This window comes from Sminthopsis crassicaudata, chromosome X (assembly GCF_048593235.1).
Source record: "Sminthopsis crassicaudata isolate SCR6 chromosome X, ASM4859323v1, whole genome shotgun sequence".
NCBI lineage: Eukaryota > Metazoa > Chordata > Mammalia > Dasyuromorphia > Dasyuridae > Sminthopsis > Sminthopsis crassicaudata.
Window position 1 is genome coordinate 10,975,357 of NC_133623.1, and position 22,010 is coordinate 10,997,366.

General features: G+C 46.2%; 1 protein-coding gene across 2 annotated transcripts in view; it reads left to right on the forward strand.

Moving 5' to 3' along the window:
* The window catches only part of XKRX (XK related X-linked), a 67,730-nt gene extending 48,542 nt beyond the window's left edge, over positions 1-19,188 (forward strand). The window contains exons 1-4 of one of the 2 annotated variants that reach the window (XM_074277056.1): positions 6,198-6,587; positions 6,991-8,076; positions 10,594-10,862; positions 16,633-19,188. In XM_074277056.1, the coding sequence (XP_074133157.1) occupies positions 7,526-8,076; positions 10,594-10,862; positions 16,633-17,378 (1,566 nt within the window). In that variant the 5' untranslated portion in view covers positions 6,198-6,587; positions 6,991-7,525 and the 3' untranslated portion in view covers positions 17,379-19,188. Of the gene's footprint in view, positions 1-6,197; positions 6,588-6,990; positions 8,077-10,593; positions 10,863-16,632 lie in introns of those variants that run through there. The other variant, XM_074277057.1, reaches the window with a different exon arrangement.
* Positions 19,189-22,010: the final 2,822 nt, after the last annotated feature.

Genomic DNA, 22,010 nt, shown 5'->3' on the forward strand with positions numbered 1-22,010 from the left:
AGCCACATGGCTTTTCATTTTAAATGAATTGCACATTCATGCAACATGAAATTTGCGTTTTTGAATTTGAATTTAATTCCATGTCTGAGTTTCAAATTTAGCTGTAGTTTGGGGTTTCTGGTAGAGGGGAAACAAAAGGAATAGAAGCAATGCTGTTTTACATTTTTCCTTTCCTTGGCTTCCTGCATCCCCATGCTACTACCATCATCTCACCTTACATAGCCACCAGCAGCTCAGCTCCTCCTCACCATCGCCCAGCCATCTACAAGGAGTAATAGGTACACGAACAGCTTGATGTTTAACTCAGACCCAGGCCCAGTCCGTCCGATGTCCTCTGAAATGCCCCTCTGGAGACTGAATTGCCTTAGTCATCTGCCCCCACTATTACTCCTTGAGCTTTTCCTGGTTCTCTCCCTTTCCCTGAAGTATTAAAAAATCACTGGCCACATAGATGAAAATAATTTTCAACTCCCACCTTCCATTCTTTTATCCTCATCCTTTTCAATTCTTGTCTCACTCCAGCCACAGTCACCCTTTCCGCAGTGCCCTCTGAAATTCATGTTCTGCAGTGAACAAGCTTCCCTTTATCCCTTTTTTATCTCTTTTTCCCCATACTTCTATCTCTTAGACCTCACTGGTGACATGGCATCGCAGGAAGCCCCTCCAGAATTCTCCCACATTCCTGTCATACTGATTCCTAGAGGGGAACACAGACTTTAGCCCACTCCCCTCTGCATTCTTCCTTTACGTCTCTTACTCAGCAACCTTTCATCCTTTGAGGTTCACACAATCAAAGTTGTCTATCCAGTCTCCAGGAAACCGAGGTCCAGCCAAGGAAAGGGGCTTGCCTGAAGGCAGGCAGCCACTTTATTAGAGAGGGAAAAGGAAGGTCTTCTGAATCTTCTCTGAGCCATCTAAAGAACAGGGCTTCAGAATGCTGAGAACTGTTCAGATTCTTGTCTCAGTTCTCTCCCTCTAGGAAAGGACTTTGCCATATGCCACATGATGGGAATGACACTAACTTCCCTGAGGAACCGGGTTAACCGGCTCACTTACATTATGGCAGCACAAGGCAGTGGGGTTTTTTCCACGGCCTCGCCTTCTGTCTACTGGCCAGGAACACTTATGTTGTGGCCAAAGTCTGATGGGAGATCAGAAAACAGGTTACGGTGCAACCTGAGTAGGCCTCTGTCTGTGTCAACTTGTAATAAGAGAAGTAGCCACGTCCTTGCACACAGTAGGCATTTAAGACACATATGCTGGCTCATAGAATGGTGTACGATGGAATTGGGGCTTCATTGCCTCTCTGTCGCATTGGGCCATTTTGGGACTCTAAGTGCAGCCGGAGAGTAATCAAGTACAAACGGTGTCATCTAAGGGAATCCCAGGAAATCACTCAATCGTGAAACTTTCCAGTTAGAATAGTGATTTTCTAGGACCTCCTTCATTTAAAATCCATGATGGTGTGATACCAGATCCTGGTAAAAAAGAAAAGAGGATGCCAGGAACGCTACTTTTGCCTAAGTTACCTCAATAAGGCAGTGGCTGTAATAGGTCCCATGGTGCACCTCCCGCCAGGAATACCTGTAAGACCCTCAGCAAACCACCTGATCTACATGAGCCTCAGTTTCCTCATCTGTGAAAAAGGGCATGATAAGACGGCTCTGAGACCAGGACAGTTATGAGATGATGGAAAGTACTTTGTAAACTTGGAATCATTATATGAGCTATCACTCGTTTTTATGACAGTCAGGAAGATGTCAGTCAGCCTGTTGATGCAATTATTAAGCATCTACTGTTTTGATGAGTCAAAAGTTAGAATTAAGGTTGCTAGGAACAATATCAACCATCTGAGATATGCAGATGAGACCACTCTGATGGCAGAAAGTAAGGAAGAATTAAGCCTCTTGATGAGGGTGGAAGAGGAATGTGTAAAAGCTGGTTTGAAGCTTAACATAAAAAAAAAACCTTAAGATTTTGGCAACTGGTCCTATTACTTCCTGGCAAGTAGAGGGAAAAGAAATGGAAACAGGGTCAGATTTCATATTCTTGAGCTCAAAGATCACTGCAGAAAATGACTACAGCCACAAAATTAAAAGGTGCTTGCTTCTTGGAAGGAAAGTTGTGGCAAATTTAGGCTGTTTACTGGAAGGTGAAACGCTGAAGCTGAAGCTCAGATACTTTGGCCATATAATGAGAAGATGGGACTCTTTGGGAAAGCCCCTGATATTGGGAAAGATTATAGGTAAAAGGAGAAGGGGAAGGGAAAGGGGAAATGGATAGAAAATGTCATGGAAGTACCAAATATGAGCCTGGACAGATCCTATACACTGAGATTAAACCTTTCAGTGTCTTGGTGTATAAATGGGCTTGGGATCTAGCCATTCCAGCCTTGTCCTGGGAGATCTTTGCCATGGTCTTCCCAGGAATCCTCCCAAGAAGTTATGCCCAAGGACTAGGGACCTATTTTATGGCTTCTGAGATAAGACCCACTAAAGTGAACTCCCTCCTTAGTCCACTATAGAGGATACTGGATAGAGATCTGGTCTTGAAGTCAGGAAAACTTCTTGACACTGACATCAGCTGTAGTAATTGCCATGTTCTCCAGTGCCTCTTCAAGAATCTCTAAGGGTGGAAGTTTCAGATGAGTTGCCACATTAAAATTGTCCAACTGATATCACGGTTCTGGACCAAACAGACAAGATAGGAGAAGTGTCCAGAGAATGGTACGCCCTATGTGTGCTGTAAGAGTTTAGAGGATGCAGAGGTGATTGTGAGCGGGGATGATGGGAGAAAATGGAAGCACAATCAGTTGAACAGAGTCTTGAAGACTGAAGAAGATTCACAGGGGGCAAGGGAGAGGGAGGCCTTCCAGGGGAAGGGAACAGCAAAGGCCTGATGGTAGGAATGTGCCTGACCTCTGAAGGACACAGGAAGGAGACTGCTCTGATTGGAGCAGAAGGCTCACATGGAAATGTAATGGAAAATATGTTGCTTGAAGGCTAGGATGCAGAGAGACAAAACAGTAGAACCCTAACAGTGTACATAGACACACAAACCCACTTAAACTTCTGAAATAAACATTTGGTAAGCATGTTTCCTTAGGCTATTCCTGCTGAATGGAGCAATACAACTCAGGCTAGATTCTGGACTGGAAATATATAGATATAGATATGTGTACATATACATATATGCATGCACACCATAAATTATATGACGTGTATTGATATGCACATGTACATAAACACACGTGTATACTTATACACACATATATCTATTGTGTACACCCCCCATATATCTATGTATAGGGTGAACAAGAAGTATAAATATTCTTAGTAATCTTAGATTTTAGCATCTATGAACTCTGATAGAAAAAAAAATGACAACTTCCTTTTCCCTAATTTCTAATTGAAATCTAGCATTTCCTTCGAGTATTTGAAAGCCTTATTCTGTGCAAAGCTCATTAGGCTTCCTTGCCTGCCCAGGGGGTCCGTATTTCCCAAATGAGGTGAAGAAACTTTTGGGGGGATCAGGGAAAGTTTTCTGCAGAAGCTAGTAGCTGAGCAACATCTTCCAGGAGGAGGGCAGGGGAAAGAGAGAGTAACATTCCTCCACACTTATAGCAGAAGGTAGCTGAGTGGAGCTTAGAGATGTGTATGCTGGGTATGCTAAGAAGTGGAGTTGGGGAGCAAGAGCCTCCCAGGTGTGGGGGCCAGCCAGCCTGCATAGCTTCCCAAGCCGGAGTGAGTCGGCCCTAGAACAGGAATGCCAGGATGCTGAGTAATAGGAAATAAGAGTAGAAAGGTATATGGGAGGCAGATTGTAGAGAACCTGGAATCACAGCATCATTTATTTTTTTTTTAAATTGGAGAACATTTCAGGGACTGTTTGGCTAATCCTATAACAACAATAGGGAGCAACAGTAGATTTTTCAGGAGGGAGTTGATAGTCAGTTCAGAATCGGTTTCTCAGCACCTACAATGTGTTAGGCAGTGGGATGAAGTGGCCTTTGCCCATTTCAGGGTGCTTGGAGTCTCCTGGCACACTTGGCTACCTGTTGTAGGCATCAAGTTACTCCCCCACAGGCTCAGGCTGGTGACTGGCTGGGATTCTTGCCCAATTTCCACCTGACCCCAGGGCATTCCGGGACTGCTGATCACTCTGCCTCTTTGTGGTCAGCTGGCTTCTTTCCCAGGACCCCCTCGCTGTTTACCAATATTTGAATACTTATCGATCCTGACCCGGAAGGGAGCTTACAGGCTTCGGATTCAAACATCTCCTTTGACAGATGCAAACTGAAATCTGGAGGGAAGAAGGGGCTTGCTGTAGGTTGCACAGTTTTTAAGTGGCAGAGGATGGATCGGAGTAGGCAGGTCCTCCGGAATGTTCCCTTCCACTCCACCACAGTCTCCTTGGCTGCCTATTCCCACCCTTCTCCCTCCTTAGTCCACTGCAGAGCAAAACTGGCCAATCAAGGGCCCGTCTGCCCTTACATGTGCCCTGGCCATCTATGGGCTTCCAGGAGCAAAGGCTAAGGGGCTTCTGGGAGAGAGAGAAAAAACAACTCAGGAAAAGGTCTCCTGATGCTGCCTTCTATTCCTAGCTCTCCCACTGAGTGAGCTGGCAATCCGTGGGTGTGCCTCTTCCTTCTCTTGGCATGTCTAGGACACGGGGCGTCAAGTATTTGTAACCTCCCTCCCACGGGTGACGAAGCTGAGCCAGCAAGGGCTGGTAACTTGAAGTGACATTCATTTCTACCTTGGGGCTTCTGGGTCAGCCACCAATAGCAGTAGCAAATATTTACTTTGGGCTTTCTGTGCTGGTAGATGGTACCAGTCTAGGTACCAGGGGCAGGCGGAGTTTGTCCTAGGTGGCAGTTCTCAGGCCCAATGAGAATACCAACTACTAGCCATAGCTTGATGCTGTACCGTGGCTCCAGTTTCAGCTGTCCTGCTGAGGGCAGGGGCCCCAGAGGGCAGTGTTGATGGAGTAATTCTCATTCAGGTGGGTACGGGTTAGACCAGGTGGCTTGAGATGCTGTGGGCCTCTGGCCTGGCACCAGGGAAAACGGGGGAGTTTGGGGCCAGAGGAACAGGATTCAGGGAGAAGGCATGGAGCCAGAGGAACGGTTTCAGGGACTGGCTCTGAAGGTGCTGCAGACTCGTGTAGGGCCTGGCAACTGACATGTTCAGAACAGATCTTAATGACCTTTCCAAGGCCCCGGTAGCTCTACATTTCCCATCCTACTGGCCTGTTCCATCTGAAGAAGGCAAAGGTGTCTGCTTGGCACATTTGGCCAAGCAGAAGACAGGGCAACCTCCCACCGACTCTATCTGTCAGGGCCTGAGAACCCGGGAAATGAGACCCAAAGGACTAGGGAATGGAAGTGCTGGGGAATCCTAAGGCTAGACAGAAGTAGCCAGTGGGAAAGGGCAAGGAAGGGAGGAAAGACTGGTGATACTGGGAATGTGTGGCTCCTGCCTCCCCCATCCTATTCAGTCCCATGCCCAGTCAAGTTGACAGCTCCAGAGCTAATCAGGAGGACCAGACCCCACCCCGGAGGAATTCCGATTCTGAGGAGATCTGGGAAGCAAAGACTAACTGGGCATCCATACCCATATGATTCACTCCTGTATCCCATCCTTTCTTTATTATCGCCCATTTGCTGCTGGATCAACCAAGGCATAGGAATTCAGGCCAAGTTTTTGGAGGAGAAGGCAAACTCCGAGAGGAGGCACTAGGAAAGGGTTCCTTGGGAAGGTGGGATTAGGCAAGTGCCCACCCTTCTCAGGGATCAGGAAGCTGGGAACCTGTGAGAAAGAGAGCGTTCTGAGCACCGCAGCCCAGCAGGGAGAAAAGTGTACTTGGGACAGGAACAACAAGAGGCCTCAGACATAAGTTGTAGAGTATGGAGAGGGGAGTACGGTGAAAGACAGGAAAGCTAGAAACGAGGACTTTGTATTTGATCCAGGTGGAAATAGGGAGCCACTGGAGTTTACTGAGCAGGGGAGTGATATGGACAGACCACTAGGCTTTAGGAAAAATCACTTTGGCAGCGAGGTGGAAGCTGTAGAGCTGAAAATCTGATGGGCAGTAGGACCTAGGGAGCTTCTACCCCAGCAAAGGCGGAGCCACCTGCTTAAGCCCCATAGGGTGAGTAAGTGAGTCCCTAGGGTGTAAGCCCATGCGTGGGAAGCCAGGGAGGCTGGAGGACGCTCTGCCTTCAGCAGCGAGTCAGCCCGTCTAGAGCGATGCCTCCTCTGAGGCTGGGGTGCCAGGGCCGCTGTGGGCACAGACGCTTCGGGGGAGTGGCAGAAGCCACCCACTGGCCTCTCCTTCCTCCTTTGCTTTGGAGCATCCCCCTGTCTCTGTGCCTTCCTCCCCTGTAACCGGCAGGCAGGCCACTTTGATTTGTCCCTGGCTAATCGCACCTATTCCTCTCCTGTCCTCCTTCCCCAGCGCCTCCACCACCAGTGGCACCTTCTTGCTGCTGCTGGAGCCAGCCACCCAACACCTGTGCCAGAGGACAGGCTCCCTGGAGCCTACAGGAGCAACAGGCAGGGCACAGCTGAGACACGGCCGCGGAGGTGGTGATTTGCTTCTACCCACACTTTGTTTCTTGGAAGCAAAGTTTCTCTCCAGTGCAGGCTAGGAGCACTCTGGCCTTTTTATTGCTCCTTCCCTGTGTCTTCTTGCCTGTTGCCTCTGTGTGTGTGTGTGTGTGTGTGTGTGTGTGTGTGTGTGTGTGTGTGTCTGTCTGTCTTTCTCTTTTCCTCCCTTTTCCCTTCTGTCTCTCTCTGTATTTCTCTCTCCCTTTGTCCTTCCCTTTCTCCCTCTCTCCCTTCCCATATCTTCTGCCCCCATCCGTGTCTGTCTTCTCTACTGTTCTCCTTGCCCTGCCCAAGCCTACCTCCACCTCTCTGTCTGTGCCTCTGAGTCTCTGTCTCTGTCCCCTATCTTACTCAGATCTTTCTGTCTCTCTGTCCGCAGAAAGCTGGTCCTGGGACCACCATTCCTGTTTACCTGCCGCACCCCAGGGCTCAAGATCTGGAAGCCCCTCTCTCCAGCATCCCTGGAATTCTATACAGGACAGCCGAGGTTTGTTGCGGGACAGGAGAAGCCAGAGAGGCGGCAAGCGGTCCCAATTTCCCGTGGAGCGAGCCAGCAGCACAGGTGATGAGCAGAGTCTAGCAAGGTCCAGGACACTCAGGCGTCTGTCCGTCCCTCTCTGGTCAAAGCCCGATTGGCCCGGTCATCCGCTCCAGCCCCTAGTGTCTGCTCAAACTCTTCTGGAGGGCCACGACCGCTGGAGGCAGAGGCCTTGAACTTGAATCACCCTGGAGCCCTCGTGGCTCTCCATGGACCACCTGTAAGAGAAAGCTGATAATTCTACACAGGCCAAGAAGGAGAGAGCTCCCTAGTAGCTGTAGCAGATTTTTCTCCAGCCCTCTGGAGATCCAGGCTCGGGTCATCATTGGTTCTCTGGACAGCCCACACAGCATAAGTCACTGAGGCGACCGCCACCATGGCAGACCCACGTCTAGACAATATTCCCACTCCCTTCTTCCCCAAAGTCATCAGGGCCAACTCGCTTCAGAGGGACAGGAGGTCCCTCTTCCAGCTCATTAGTGTTCTAGATTCCCCGTCAAGGTCCAGAAACTTCTACCACTCTTGTCAATCATGGCAAACACTTGGAAATACGAGGTTCTCAAGGGATAATATGAGGACAATGAGTAGATATGGGATCACCAGGATCCAGGAGAGCCGTGTTGAAGTGCCTGCCTGCCCCCCGCCCGTGCAAGAAGCCATTTGCCGAGGGCCCAAATCTCCCTGCAGATTTCCATTTAGCATCCTCTTCTCCACGTTCCTATACTGCGGCGAGGCGGCGTCTGCCCTGTACATGGCTAGAGTCTATCAAAAGAACAATGATTTTTACTGGATGACGTACACTATTGTCTTCTTCCTGGTTGCCTCCATCATGGACCAGTTGACCCTCATTTTCGTCCACAGGGATCTGGCCAAAGATAAGCCTCTCTTGCTGTTTATGCATCTTATCCTCATGGGACCACTCATCAGGTAAGTAACCATCGGCCCAACTCACACATCCTGGTGACCTTTCAGTAGACTGGAAACTCCTGGAGGGTGGGGAGGGCCCCTTTTGTTTTCATCTTGGCATCTTCCTCAAATAGTGCAGCGCCTGTCTTATGTGCATCTTGGTAGGTACCAGACTGCTCTGACACACCGGTGCTGAAGAAGGAATATTGCTTGTTGTTGACTGACACCATTTTCCCTCTCCCTCCACCCCCATCTAATAATAATAGCTGGCATCTGCAGAATGCTTTATATAGTGATCGAGTGGGGTGGTGCTGTGAGGATTCCTGTTTTCAGAATGAGGAAATGGAAGCTGCAGGAAGGGAATTTATTGTACCAGAGTCGCACATCTAGGAAATATCTGAGGCCAGCCTCAAACCTAGGCCTTCCTGGCACTGTGCTGTAGAAATCCAGCAGGGACCTTCATTTCAATGGCTCTGGCTTTTCTAAAGTCTGGGCATTATATTGAGGCCTGTGCTCAGGGCCTGAGCCAATGGCTGCCCTCCCAGATCTTCCATGCCACTGAAATGTCACCAGGATGAGCTGCAGAAAAAGTGCTACCGTGCTACCCCTGTACCCTGCTGGGTTTGGGATTATTTTATCAGCACTGGATGGTGGCTGCCATATGGCCGTGTGAATGCAAAAGCCGATACGGAGACTATCGTCCCTTCTCCAAACACATGTGTGCACACGCTCCCGCATGTTATCCTTGGCTCCAGGCCTCCAAGGCCTGATAGCTTTTGTGCTTTGATATCCAGAATTCTCATTCAATTGATGATTGTTCCCTCAGCTCCTGCCCTACCTGCTTCCACTCTCAGCTCCCACTGGGCCACTTTGTCTAAAGCCAGACGACCATCAGTGAGCACCACGGTGCTCTTTTGTGGCAGGTTTGTCCCCACCCCGACCCTCAGATGTTGGATCAGCAGTCCCCTAGGGACCCCTTCCTACCGGTTAGAACTGGCAGACCAGTAGCTATCTCCGTCCTCCTCCCAGTGCTCGTTATAGCAGAATGATTTCATGATATTAAGAAAGCACTTATTCAGTCAGACACATAGCTGCAGGCTTTAAAGCCTGGAGGAGGCTCCAAATCCTAGTCCATCAGTGGAGAAAGGAAGGCGGGTGTGACTTTGCCTAGCTCACATAAGCAATAAGAAACAGTTGAGATCTGATTTGAACTCTGCCCCTGTACCTCAGTACTCTTGCACTAACCGGGCCAGGATATCCCCTTCCCCAAGCTCATTATTGAAGGCATCAAGGTGAGGGAGTCAAAGTAAATGCCCAGGATTGAGAGAGGAATGAATGGACTTGGGACTCCTGCCAACCTGCGTGGCCCAAATGCCTGACACAGAGCTGAAGAGAGATAAGAAATATGGGTCAGAAGGAGGCGTGGTGCCTTCATGCAGGAAAAATAGCTCTGCCTCGGAAGAACCTCTTTGTGAGAGCTGGCGAATCCCTAGAGTCCCAAGGGAAGTATTTTTGAAGCCAACTCCACTGGAGAGCCAATTGTAGGCTAGGCACTGTGGGGGCACAAAGAATACGCTCCTGCCCTCACAGAGCTTAGCTCCAGGCTGGGAAGCAGATAGTTTATAATGCAAGACTAAAGGGGGCTAAGGAAACAAGCAGAGAAGCAGAAGCTCCACAAGAGGCTCCACCATCATCCCCTCAAAGCCTCTTTTGGGAGAAGACCCTTAAAACAAGGCAGCCTAGTTCTTCACCTGTGCTGGCTTAGCCCCCTGGGCCAGACAGGCTGTCCAGCAAAGTCTATGGATTCCTTGGTGGATCCTGAAGTCATGGGAAGTCTCAGTTAGATATTAGTGGAAATTAAGATGTCACGTTTCCTATCCAAATTCACAGAACCCCCAACATCACTCCAAAGAACCCCAAGGCCCATGGACTCCAGATTATGAAGTTGAGGTAGGGAAGCATATGAGAAAAGGTGTGCCAGGGGAAGGGAGCAGGATGAGTGAGTAAAGATTTAGAGTATTTAAGGAGGGTATTTGGGCCATAACGTAGAGCATTTGTGGGAGATAACAGTGAAATATTGGCTGAAGCCAAATTGTGGAGAGCCCCAAGGGCCAACATAAAGGTAATGAATTAAGAATCATTGAACGTTGGTTTCTGTGGTGGGGACGCGGGGTTCAGGGGGGATTTATAGAAGCAAGGACATTCTGTAGGATTTTCCCTGACGTCAGGAAAAACTTCTTGGCAATGAGAGCTGTCCCAAAGTAGAAGGGGTCACCCGGGGGCTCCAAGCAGAGGCTAAGAGATCACTGTGCAGGGAGAGAGTTGAGGGCACAGCTGGACTGAGTTTCCTTCTGGCTCCAAAAATCTGTGGCTACCTGCAGAAGCTCTGTTAGTCCTATAAGTCTGAAGAGAAGCAAGCAAAATGGAGAAAGGAAGGGGCAAGCAACAACATGGCACTGGGAATGGGCCTCCCCAACTTTCAGTCCCCATAATCAAAGACAGCTTTGGTTCTGTTCCCATCATGCTTTGTTCCTGCAGATGTCTGGAGGCTTTGATTAAGTATTTTGAAGTATGGCAGAAGGCCGAGGAGGAGGAGCCCTATGTCAGCCTTACTCGAAAAAAGATGTTTCTAAATGGCCAGGAAGTGCTGCTTGAATGGGAGGTGGGCCATTCCGTCCGAGCCCTGACGATGCACCGGAACGCCTACAAACGCATGACCCAGATCCAGGCTTTCTTGGGCTCGGTGCCCCAGCTAACTTACCAGCTCTATGTTTCCTTGGTCTCCCCTGAGATACCCTTAGGGAGAGGTGAGTGGGGAAGGGGGAGCTCACTCATGGGATCAGCAAGCTGGATCTCCAAAGGGGTGGGGGAGAGAGGAAGGAGGGGATGGCCTAGGTCAAGAAGCCAAGAAAACAGTGTCCTAACCAGTCACTGACTCTTTTTTCCACCTGGAAAATGGGGAGCAGCAGCCGTGATAGTATGAATGTCTGTCAAGTCCAGTGCGAGGTTAGGCTAGCCCTCAGGACAAATACAGCCTATAGTTTGGGGGCAATGGGAAAAGCAATGATCTGGAGTCAAAGGAGTGGAATTTGAATCTAGGCTCCGCTCTTCATTCTTGATTTGGGGTTCTTGGTCTGGCCTTGTTAGCCTCTAGGGTAACATGTTCCTATCTGTGAAATGAAGGGGGTGGACTATATAACCTTGGAGGTCCTTGAATTGATACTGAGCCAGTGAGTGGCCTCTATGCATCCTGCATCCCAAAGAGCATCTTCCTAGACTTTCTCACAAACTTCCTCCTATACTTATTTAATGACTCAGTGGGGAAGGGAGTTCCTCTCCCTGAAGCGGGCAGAGGGTTTCCTTTCTCTTCTAAGGCCTTGATTCTTAAGGAAGCTGAAATACCTGAAAAAGATGAGGCCCCCAAATCTATCTGCAAAGGGGAGGGGTTCTAAAGAATGCTAAGGGCCCCGATGCCTCCCTCCTAGAGAGGATGCTTGGTCAAGGCAATAGATTAAATTAGTACCGCAAGGAAAGACACATTTCCCTCTTACCTAAAGCTCTTTAAAACTGCTTAGAGTAAAGAAAGAGGCAAGAACCAGTTCTCACTTCCAGTGTCAGCCTCTAATATTGCTACAGAGGCATCCATTGTCTTCCCTGAGCCTCCCCACACTGTGACAAGTGTCTGCTGTTAGGATCATTGTCTTTTTACAGATGAGGAACCTGAAGCTCAGAGAGACTCGCTCAGTCCCTTTGTCACCCAGCTAGTAAGTTTTTGAGGCAGGATTCCAAGCCAGGGCTTCCTGATGCCAAGTCCCCACCTTCACCTCACTTCACATCATATCACTGCCATTGATATGGATCACAGCCTGTCTATACCTTGGAGCAAGTGGCAGCCTTCTTCAGGTAACCAGACCCCACTTCCTGCCCACCAGTCCAACCCAAACAATTTTTTCTCATCGTGCAGGGAAAAAGCAGCTTCTTCCCATGGATCCCTGCAGGGGCCAACAGGTGGCCTCAAGTCTCACACTTTCCCCAGTGCCTGCTGCCATCTTGGATCTGATCTCTTACTGCACCAATCCAAGGTGCCCTTGGCCCCGAGCAGTGGGCTCCTCTCAGGCCATCTGTGGGACTTGCAGAGAAGTACTTCTGCAGCTCATCTCTGGGTTCCCCTCTCATTTTCTTTTGGATATTCACTTCCTTAGCTTTCTCTCTCTAAGCTTAGAAACAAGTCATAGAATGTTGCAAATGGAATACTCTCTCAGATCTCAGTCTACCCTCCTCCCCACCGAAGCCCCAAGCAGGGAAGTTACTTGCTCAGAGTCACACATCTCATGTGTGACAGAGCTGGGACTGGAAGAGCCATCTCAAATTTCTGGCTTTAGTTGCTTGCCACTAGAACACATTGACCCCAAAAGGATGACAGAGTCACAGCATGGAGAATTGGAAAGGAGCTGAAAAGGAATCAGCGCAGTAACATACCCAACAAGTGGTTTTCTAAAATCCTTGAGGAAGGGGGAGCTCATCACCTCTCGAGGCAGCCCACTCCACTTCAAGACAGCTCTGTGATCTTTAGGAAGTGTTTTCCTAACTCCAAGCCCATATTTGTCTCTTTTCAACTTGCTTCCATTGCTCCTGGGACCAAATAGAGCACTGGACTTGGATTCAGGGAGACCTGAGTTCAGATTGTACCCCTCAAACACTTCCTAGCTGGATGATCTGAGGCAAGTCACTTTCCTCCTATTTGCTGTAAAATAGTGATAACAGCACCTACCTCCTAGGGTTGTTTTGAAGATCAAATGAGATGTTCGTAAAGCACTTTGAAAAACATTAAAGTGCTATATAAATGCTAATTGTTATTTATTATTGTTGTAACACACACACATACACAACAACCAGGTTGATGGTGTTTTTAGATTTTCCTCACCTGTCACAATTCAACTTGGGCTTCAGGTTTCCTGATGTCACTTTTACAAAATTGGGCAATGTTCATATTCATCGTGTGTTATTTGGCCATCCGTTTTCTATACTTGGATGATGAGCTCTCTGTACATCCACCTCGGTCTCTTCAGATAGATCCCATTTTTCTGCTTCATTAGAATTATTTCCATTCGTGTCCATTCCATTCAATAGCGACACCTGCAGCAGTAGCAGCAGTCTCCAAGTAGGAATGGAGCCTAGAGCTCCATCGGTTAGTCCAACCTAGATCACAAGCAGGAGTCCTTGAGAAACGGTCATCCAGCCCCTGTGTGAATCCCAGGAGGGCCACTGTGCATCTTCACCACCTCACAGAACAGTCCATTCTACTTTGGTTTGCTGTCCTTGTTAGACAGCTCTCCCATTTGAACAGAGATAATTGGCTTGGCCGGCTGGGCAGAACTGAGCCCAGGTACCCCGACTCCAAGCTTCACATTGCTTCTACTGTTACACTCAAAACCCTGCGCTCTTCTACACATTTTAGAATAAGAGACCTTTTGAGATCACCAGAAGGAGAAAATATCTTGCTTCAGGTTACCCAGGTAGCAAGCAACAACATCGGGATTCGAATCTAAGTTCTCTTATTATAATTGCTACCCCACTGTATTCTCTTTGTGATATGTCTCCCTAAGATTAAATAAGAATCTTACATAAGTGTAAGCAAGTGTGATGGAATCACAAATTTCAAGCTTGGAAGGATTGGCTTTGAGGATTTGACTTAGAAAACGATATATGTTTATATATTTTTTATTAATATATCAATACGTTAAAAATATCAATACATTAAAATCAAGTGTTTGACACTTCTGGTGTAGACTGACCCCCTCTGATTTTTCAAATGACAAAATTGGGGCTCAGAGGTTAAAGTCACTCGTCCAGGGTCATATTCAGTGACAGAGCTTAGAACACAGACTCTCTGACTTGAGACACAAGACTCAGGTTTTGCTTGTGTACAAATCACAAAGGTATCATCTTAGCTTCTCCTCCTGATATGGGTCGGTTTTCCTTTTTTTCCCCAGCTGAGCAGTAAAGGTCTCTTCCATATCTGCTCCGAGTCCCATTTCACTGTGCCTTAGCTACCTTCCTCCTGCCCCCTCATTTACTCTTGTCTTATATAAATTGCCTTCTTTGTGTTAGTTTCAGGACACCATCTTTTTAAAAAACTATTTAAAACTATTTGTATTGATGTATTTTTGTTTTTATGTTGCCTTTATTTCCAAATATCAGATTTGGAAATATCACCCTGCCCTTCCCTACCCTTCTAGCTAACACTTGTAACAAAGAAAAAAAAAAAAAGAAACAGGGGGAAAGGGGCAGTTCAAGAGAACTATCTTGTCAGACACTATATGCGATATAACAGCTGATGGTATATGCAAGATCCCACACTTCTAGCTTCCCACTTTTATAAAAAAAAAAAATCAAAGTGAATGTTCTCAATTCTGCTTCAGACTTGATTATTGACATTAAATAGTATTACATTTCTTGTTCTTTACATTTACATTGCTGTAGTTAGCATGCATATGATTTTCTTGGCTCTACTTGCTTTATCAATTCATATGAATCTTCCCATGTTTCTCTGAATTTTTCAGATTCATCATTTAATATGACTCAATAATATCCAATTACACGCGTGTACCACAATTTGTTTGGCCATTCGCCAACTCGTGGACAACTTCTCTGTTTCCATATCCTTGCTGTCACAAAAAGTGTTTTCATTTATTGTTTGATATGTAGGACATCTTTCTTTTATTGATTTCCTTGGGACTTGTAATAATATTTTGCATTTATGTAGTGCCTTAAGGTTTAGGAAACACTTTGAATATGTTAAGTCATTTGATCCTCACAATTGATCCTTCTGTTATATAGGAGGCATAATTAGCTATATTTTACAAATGAGAAAACTGAGGCACTGAGAGAACAGGTTCACTCTCTACTAGATGAATACATGAGGCAGGATTAGAACCCTGAGACTGCAGACTCTAAGTCCTGTGCTCTCTCCACTGTCCCACCATGCTGCTCTAATACACCCAACACTGTGATCTCTTGGTCAAAATGTGTGGACATTTTGAATCTATGTGCTTTTGTAAACATTTTTTTTTTAGCATAATTCCAAATTGCTTTGGTTGGATCAGTTCACCACTCCATAAACAGTGTATCAGGGTGCCTGTTTTTTTTGTTTTGTTTTGTTTTTGTTTTTCAAGCCCTTACTATGCTGACCATTTCTGTTCTTTATTATCTTTATGAATCGGTTGGGTGTGATATAAAGCCTGAGAAGTAATTTTGATTTACTATGTCTGTTATTATTAACAACTTGGAGAGAGCTTTCAGATGACTGTTAATAGTTTATAATTCTTTTGAGAATTATTTGGTTAGATAAATTTGAAAACTTATGGGAACTGGCTGTTGGTCTTATAGATTTGTGTTAATTCTCTGTATCTTTGATAGCAGAGATATCTTTGGTATGCAAACATTGTTTTTCCCAGTTGATAGGAAAACCCTAACTAACTTAAAAAAAAAAAAACACCTAACTGCATTGATTTTCTCGAGACCATTTTATTTGATTGAAATAATTTTATTTTTATGATCATCTCTCTCTCTCATCTGCTTAAGAATTTTTTCTACTCACTGAACTTATTCATTTCCATTGTTTTTAATGATGTCCCCTTTTCTATTCAAATTGCCTCTCCATTTTGAGCTTTCTGTGATGCAAGCTGTAGGACATTGGTCTAAAACATCTGCTTTCTGGTTTTCCCAGCAGTTTTTGTGAAATATGGACTTTTCCCCAAGTAATTTATACTCACATGTTTATCCAACAGTAAATTATTGAGTTTGAATATTGATCATCTAAATTGCTTGATAACCTAGTCTATTCTCCTCATCCCTTTTTCTATTTTTATTTATTGGCAAATCATTTGGACAATTACTGCTTAGAGAAGAGCTCTTTGATTTCTGAAGGGCTAGTTTCCTCGTATCTCTGGCTGGACTTCACCAGGGAAATATTATTCAGATGGCAAGGAGGGAAACCATATAGCTCTCCCTATCCTGTTCCTGGGCCAGGGCCCAAGTTTTTGGACCACTGAGTCATAGGAATTGAATATAGGTTCTCCTCATCCCTTTTTCCTATTTTTATTTATTGGCAAATCATTTGGACAATTAATTCTTCGAAAAGAGCTCTTTGAGGTCCAAAGGAATACTAGTTTCCTTGTATCCCTGTCTGGACTCACCAGGGAAATGTTATTATTCAGATGGCAAGAAGGGAAAACATATAGCTCTTACTATCCCGTCCCTGGGCCCAGGTCACAGTGACCCCAAGTTGAATCCACAAACAAGTTTTTGGACCACTGAGTCATAAGGATTGAGTATAGGATCGTGAGATCTTGGATGAAGTCTCTTGGAAGAGACTTTAGAGGTTATCTTATCCAATCCCTTCATTTTACAGAGGAGAAAACTGGGGCCCAGAGAGGGGAACTGATTTACCTAAAGTCATACAGCTAGTAAGTAGCACGTGTGGGATTCTTTAAGTCCACATCTATAATCATCTCCATGCTCCCTGTTACACATGGTCTAACCCACCTCTTCCCATCTCATATTTCTTCCTTATAGTGTTGCTGATAGCCTTTGCCTTGGTCTCTGTCACCTATGGAGCTACCCTCTGCAACATGCTGGCCATCCAGATCAAGTATGATGACTACAAGGTCCCTTTTCATGCCCCGGAGATCATTTGTGTCACCATCTGGCGCAGCCTGGAGATCACCTCCCGCCTGATAATTCTGGTACTTTTCGCGGCCACTTTGAGACTGAAAGCATTGCCTTTCTTTCTGATTAATTTTGTGATCATTCTCTTGGAGCCATGGGTCAGGTTCTGGAAGAGCGGTGCTCAGATGCCCAACAATATCGAGAAGAATTTTAGCCGTGTGGGCACCTTGGTGGTACTCATCTCCATCACCGTGCTCTACTCAGCCATCAACTTCTCCTGCTGGCCAGCCATGCAGTTAAGGTTGGCTGACCGGGACCTGGTAGAAAAGACTCAGAACTGGAGCCACATGGCTTTGCACTACACACTGAGGCTGCTGGAGAACATCGCCATGGTGCTAGTATTCCGCTTTCTGGGGACCAGGGTCTTGATGAATTACTGCCACACCTTCATCTGCGTTCAGCTAATTGTGGCCTATTTGATCTCTATTACTTTCATGCTCCTCTTCTACCAGTACCTGCACCCCTTGCGCTCACTCTTTTCCCACAACCTAGCCGATTACCTGCACTGTGTCTGCTGCCCCTGGTCCTCTCGGGTCAGATCAGAGAATACAGAGTCTACCCCTGAGACACAGTTGAATCGGGGTGTCGTCTAAGGTTTTCCCCACTGGGTCTTTTTCTGAGGGGGCGGGGGGGTGGGTGGGAATATAGCTGAGAGGAGATGTACAACTGAAAGTATGAGGATGATGGCTGAGCACATAGAAAAGCAGCCACGTGACTTTGAGATGGCTGGCAAGGCTGAGATAATTGGGGAGGAGTCAAGCTGGGAGGAGCTCACAATTCACAGGGTCCAGACTACAGAAGAAGGGCCATACTCGGCTCTCATTCACACACATGCCCCTACATATCCCCACGCCCACATACACGCTACTGGGAGCCATCTGGGAGCTCCCAGCACAGATGGGATAGCTACACTTCCAGAGCTGAGCTTCTAGGCTGTGTTTTGGTGACCAGTAAGGGCCCATCATTAGCAGAGCTCACAAGCTTCAGGAGAAGGGATCCAGATCCTCAGATTTTTTTTTTCTGAGTAGTCCAGGAGATTCGTGTGTTCCCTTCCCCCAGCTTGACCTATGGCCCTTCAGACCTAAGCTATCCTCCCACCATACCCTTCACCAGGCTTTCATATATGGGCCATCAGGGGCATAGGAGTGGAGAAAAAGGTTTTCTCAAGTTTCCCTATTCCCCCCACACACACTCCACCATTTGGGTATCTCATCATCATTACTCCCTCTCTCACGACCCAGCTGTTCTCTTAGTGTTTGATTACAAATTATTTCAAAAATGCCAATCTGTGACTAAAAGTGTTTTCATTACACCCCCTACCTTTACTTTATTTAATTTTTTTTCCTGTACCTTATTTTAGATACTTTCCCTTAACTATTTGATTTCCGGGATGGGGGGGGGGTATGTTTGGTACAGCCTCTTTCTGGTGGTTGGGGAGGGGAAAGTGTTGCCATTCTAAGAGAGGTAGATATTAATCAAATCCATCTCAGTTATTAGATCTCATCCAGATGTCCAGAAAAGAATGTGAGCCTCATCCCAGAAGTACAGAATTTTAAGTTTGAAGGCTTTGGACCATTCAGTCCACCCCGTGCTTTTAAAGAACCTATTGCTACAGCACACTTATCTAGTCTTGGTTTAAAGGCCTCTAAGGAAAGATAACTCATCATTTCTTGAGGCAGGCCCTTCCTCTTTGGGAGGCTCCAATTATTGGCGAGTTTTCTTAACCCCCCAATTTGCCTCTTTTGCAATGTCCCCTACTTAGCCTCCTGTTCCCCATGTTCTTGGTTCCATCTTCCTCCCTAGAATGACCTTTTGAGTACTTGAAGACAGCAGGCATGTCCCACCTACCCTCTTTCCATCTAAGACTTTTCTTTTCCAGGCTAAATATATTCAGTTCCTTCAATCCACCCTCCTCTGGCATAGACTTAAGGCCTTTCACGATCCAGGTTACCATCCTCCCAGTGGTCTTCTTCTTCACAGTGACCTTCTTTAACTAAGGTTTGATCAGGGCAGAATATAATGAAATTGCCAGCCAACTCCCTTTTCCTTCCACCCGAGTCCCTCAATGTAGCTCAAGATCCCATTCATCCTCTTAGCTGTCTTATGTTGTTGACTTGTATATCACACTGTCCCCTCAGACCCTCAGATCGTTTTTCAGATGAACTGTTCTCCATACTTCCTCATCTTTGTTCAAGAAGAGTTCACTTCACAGTAAGTAATTTGCATTCACAACCTTCTTGTCTCTGTGCAGACGGATGCAGGTATTTATTTCCTTTTCTATGTTTTCTATTCAGTATTAGCTATATCTTTAAGCTTTTTAAGAGCAAAGCCCATCTTCATATCTTCAGTGCCTACTATGGTACGTTGTATACAATGGGAACTTAATAAATGTCTAGTGAATTACTTTATTTTCCCACCTTTGAAATGGTATTTAACATTTATTCATTTCATGTTTACAAGGGACTTTCATACACCATCTCAATTTCATGCTCACCACAACCCTGTGAAGTAGGTGTTATTATTATCTCTGTTTTACAGGGAGAGGAAACTGAGACTGAGTGAAGTATGGATATGGTAGAGCCAGGATTTAAGCCTAGGTCTTCAGGTTCCAGATCCTGTTCTTCTCCCATCATCTCATGCTGCCACTGTGGTATTTGTCTTACTAGTTGCCCTAGGCCCGCTTCCCGGTAAATAATAGAGCTAGGCCTTGGGATACAGCCACCTGACCTACTAACTTTCACCAGCTGTGAGCACAAGTTGACTCCATCTGTCCCAACCACGATGTGATCTGGTGATTTGAATGCTGTACATCATGGAAATATGGAGCTGGGCAGCCATGGCTGGGCGTGAAGCCCAGTAGAGCTAGAATGGAAACATCTGGACTGGATTGGCAGGTTGATTGCCCTGCAGGGGAAGACACGACTTTAGTAGATAGAGTATACTACATTTCCTTCATGATCCCAGTGCCCCAACATGTTGGGAATGTGAAAAAATGAAGAGAGAAGGGTGGGGAGAGCCTTTAACCTGAAAAACTTGTAGAGGCCAGGAGGAGACACCAGACGGAGCTTTGATAGCGGTGAAACTGCATCGCTTCCTGATGATGTAGGCTGTCTGACCCTAGCCAATCAAGTTGCATAGTCTTTCTCAGCCTCAGCTTTCTCAGCTATAGAATGGTGATCCAAACTCTCCTTGTAATAGTACTTCATCAGCTCCTAGATTTAAAGCTGGAAGGGACATCACAGACTTGACAGACTGAGCCCCAGAGAGAGGAATTGACTTCCAGTCAGAGACCTGGGTAGAAGGGGCCTAAGGCCCATCTTGCCCATCATGGGAAGGCAGTAAATAGCAGTGGCAGAATTCAAATTCGGGTCCCCTGACTGAATCCAGAACTTTCCACAGTAACACATCGCCTCCCAGGGCTGTTGTGAGGATCAAATGAGAGATCGTATATTAAGTTATTGTTTAACATGAGAGATAATATGTTGTTATCGTTTATCTTCAAGAACCATAGAAATAACAATTATTTAGCTACAGGGTTTGTGAGGCAGGAAGGAGGTTTTGGAGAATGCTCAGCCCATCTCGCTTTACCTTCCCATCTTCCAACACCGCCTGAAGTAAGCTCCTCTAAGTCGCATGCTGGACCAGGGCAGGGAAGCTTCTTTCTGAATGAGGTAAGGGGCCAAGAAGAGGAATGGTGTGATACAAAGGCCGACAACCGGCCCTGGAACCAAGGAGGGAAGAAGGACCCCATTCGTTTGGGGGAAAATGCTGGGCCAATGGAGTTCAGCTAAGAGGTGTGTTCCTGACCCCTGTAAATTTAGCTGTGCTAAGGCTGTTCAAGTTAATGCACCAGGGGGACAGCTTATAATAAAATAATACTCCCTATCATTCATTCAGCAAGTTGTTCATTGAGCACTGGGGTGGGAGGGGGCGGGGAGCTTGCGCATGGAGGACGGAATTAAAAAGTATCAACTCAACAAATCAGGTCCCACAAACACAAAAACCAGTTGGACCTCCAATCTTACCTTGTTTCCCACAATACCCTATCATGCCTTCTTTGATCTAGCCCAACTGTTCTATATTCTGTAGGCCATATCCCACAGGAGATGGTTGGAATGAACCCTTACCCTATGCCTAGAATGTGTTGAGCTCATGGACTGCCCAGTCAGTGTGACCTTCCGTGTTCTTTACCCTGCCCACCCCCCAAGCTGGATTCAAGAGATCACACTCTCTCCAAACATTCCCAGAGTCCTTGATCTGGACTTCTCTTTTGCCCCATCGTGTGATCCTGGACAAGCCACTTACACTCAATTTCCTCAGTTTTTAAGGTGGGGATAATAACAGTTGTGAGGATCAAAAGAAGTAATAAATGTCACAGTCTGGCATTAGAGTAGGTGCTTAATAAATATGCTCCTTAAAGCTTGCAAAAGACTTCTTTTACTTACCAAGTTTGAGCCTCCCAGAAATCCTGTGAGGGTAGATACCTCATTATATTATCCTCATTTCATTGATGGGGAAATTGAGGCTCAGAGAGCTTTAAGCAACTTGCCTGAGATTATACAGCTATTAAATGTCTGAGACAGGAATCCAAGGCAGGTCTTCCTGATTGCTAGTCCAGCATTCTCTCCATACCCATCAGACTATCCCCCAATGCCTTCAACTCAAATGTTTCTTGAATAGAGAAAGGAAATCATAGATTTTACTCTTGAGGGGTTTACAATATGGCTGCAGAGCAGGGAAACTTGAAAATAATGAAGCAAAGTATTATATGATTGATATAAAAGGAAATATATAAAAGGAAATGCCCAAGTGCTTTGGGAGCATCCTTGAATAGTGATCGGAAGGGAGTTGAGAGGCATCTAGTGCATCCCCCAGCAATGCTCAGCCTCTTCTTAAAGGCCTCTCTTAGGTTCTTGGTACAGTTCTACGTGGTAAATAGCATTTCCTGACATTCTGCCTCTCTTTGATTTGTGCTGCTCCTTCTGCTCTCTAGAGCCAAGTAGGACAAATCAAATCCCTTTTTCTATTGGGCAGCCCTTTAAATTTTTAAAGACAGCTATGGCCAATTTAGTGATCGGCCATGATTGCTTCCTGAGGGAGAGCTACTCAATTCAAGATGCAGAATGAGACTCGGTGGCTACTGGGGGGCATTTGTTTTGCTTGACTATGCCTATTTATTAGAAGCATTTTTTAAATCCCAGATGAGAACAGTTTTGAAAGCTAAA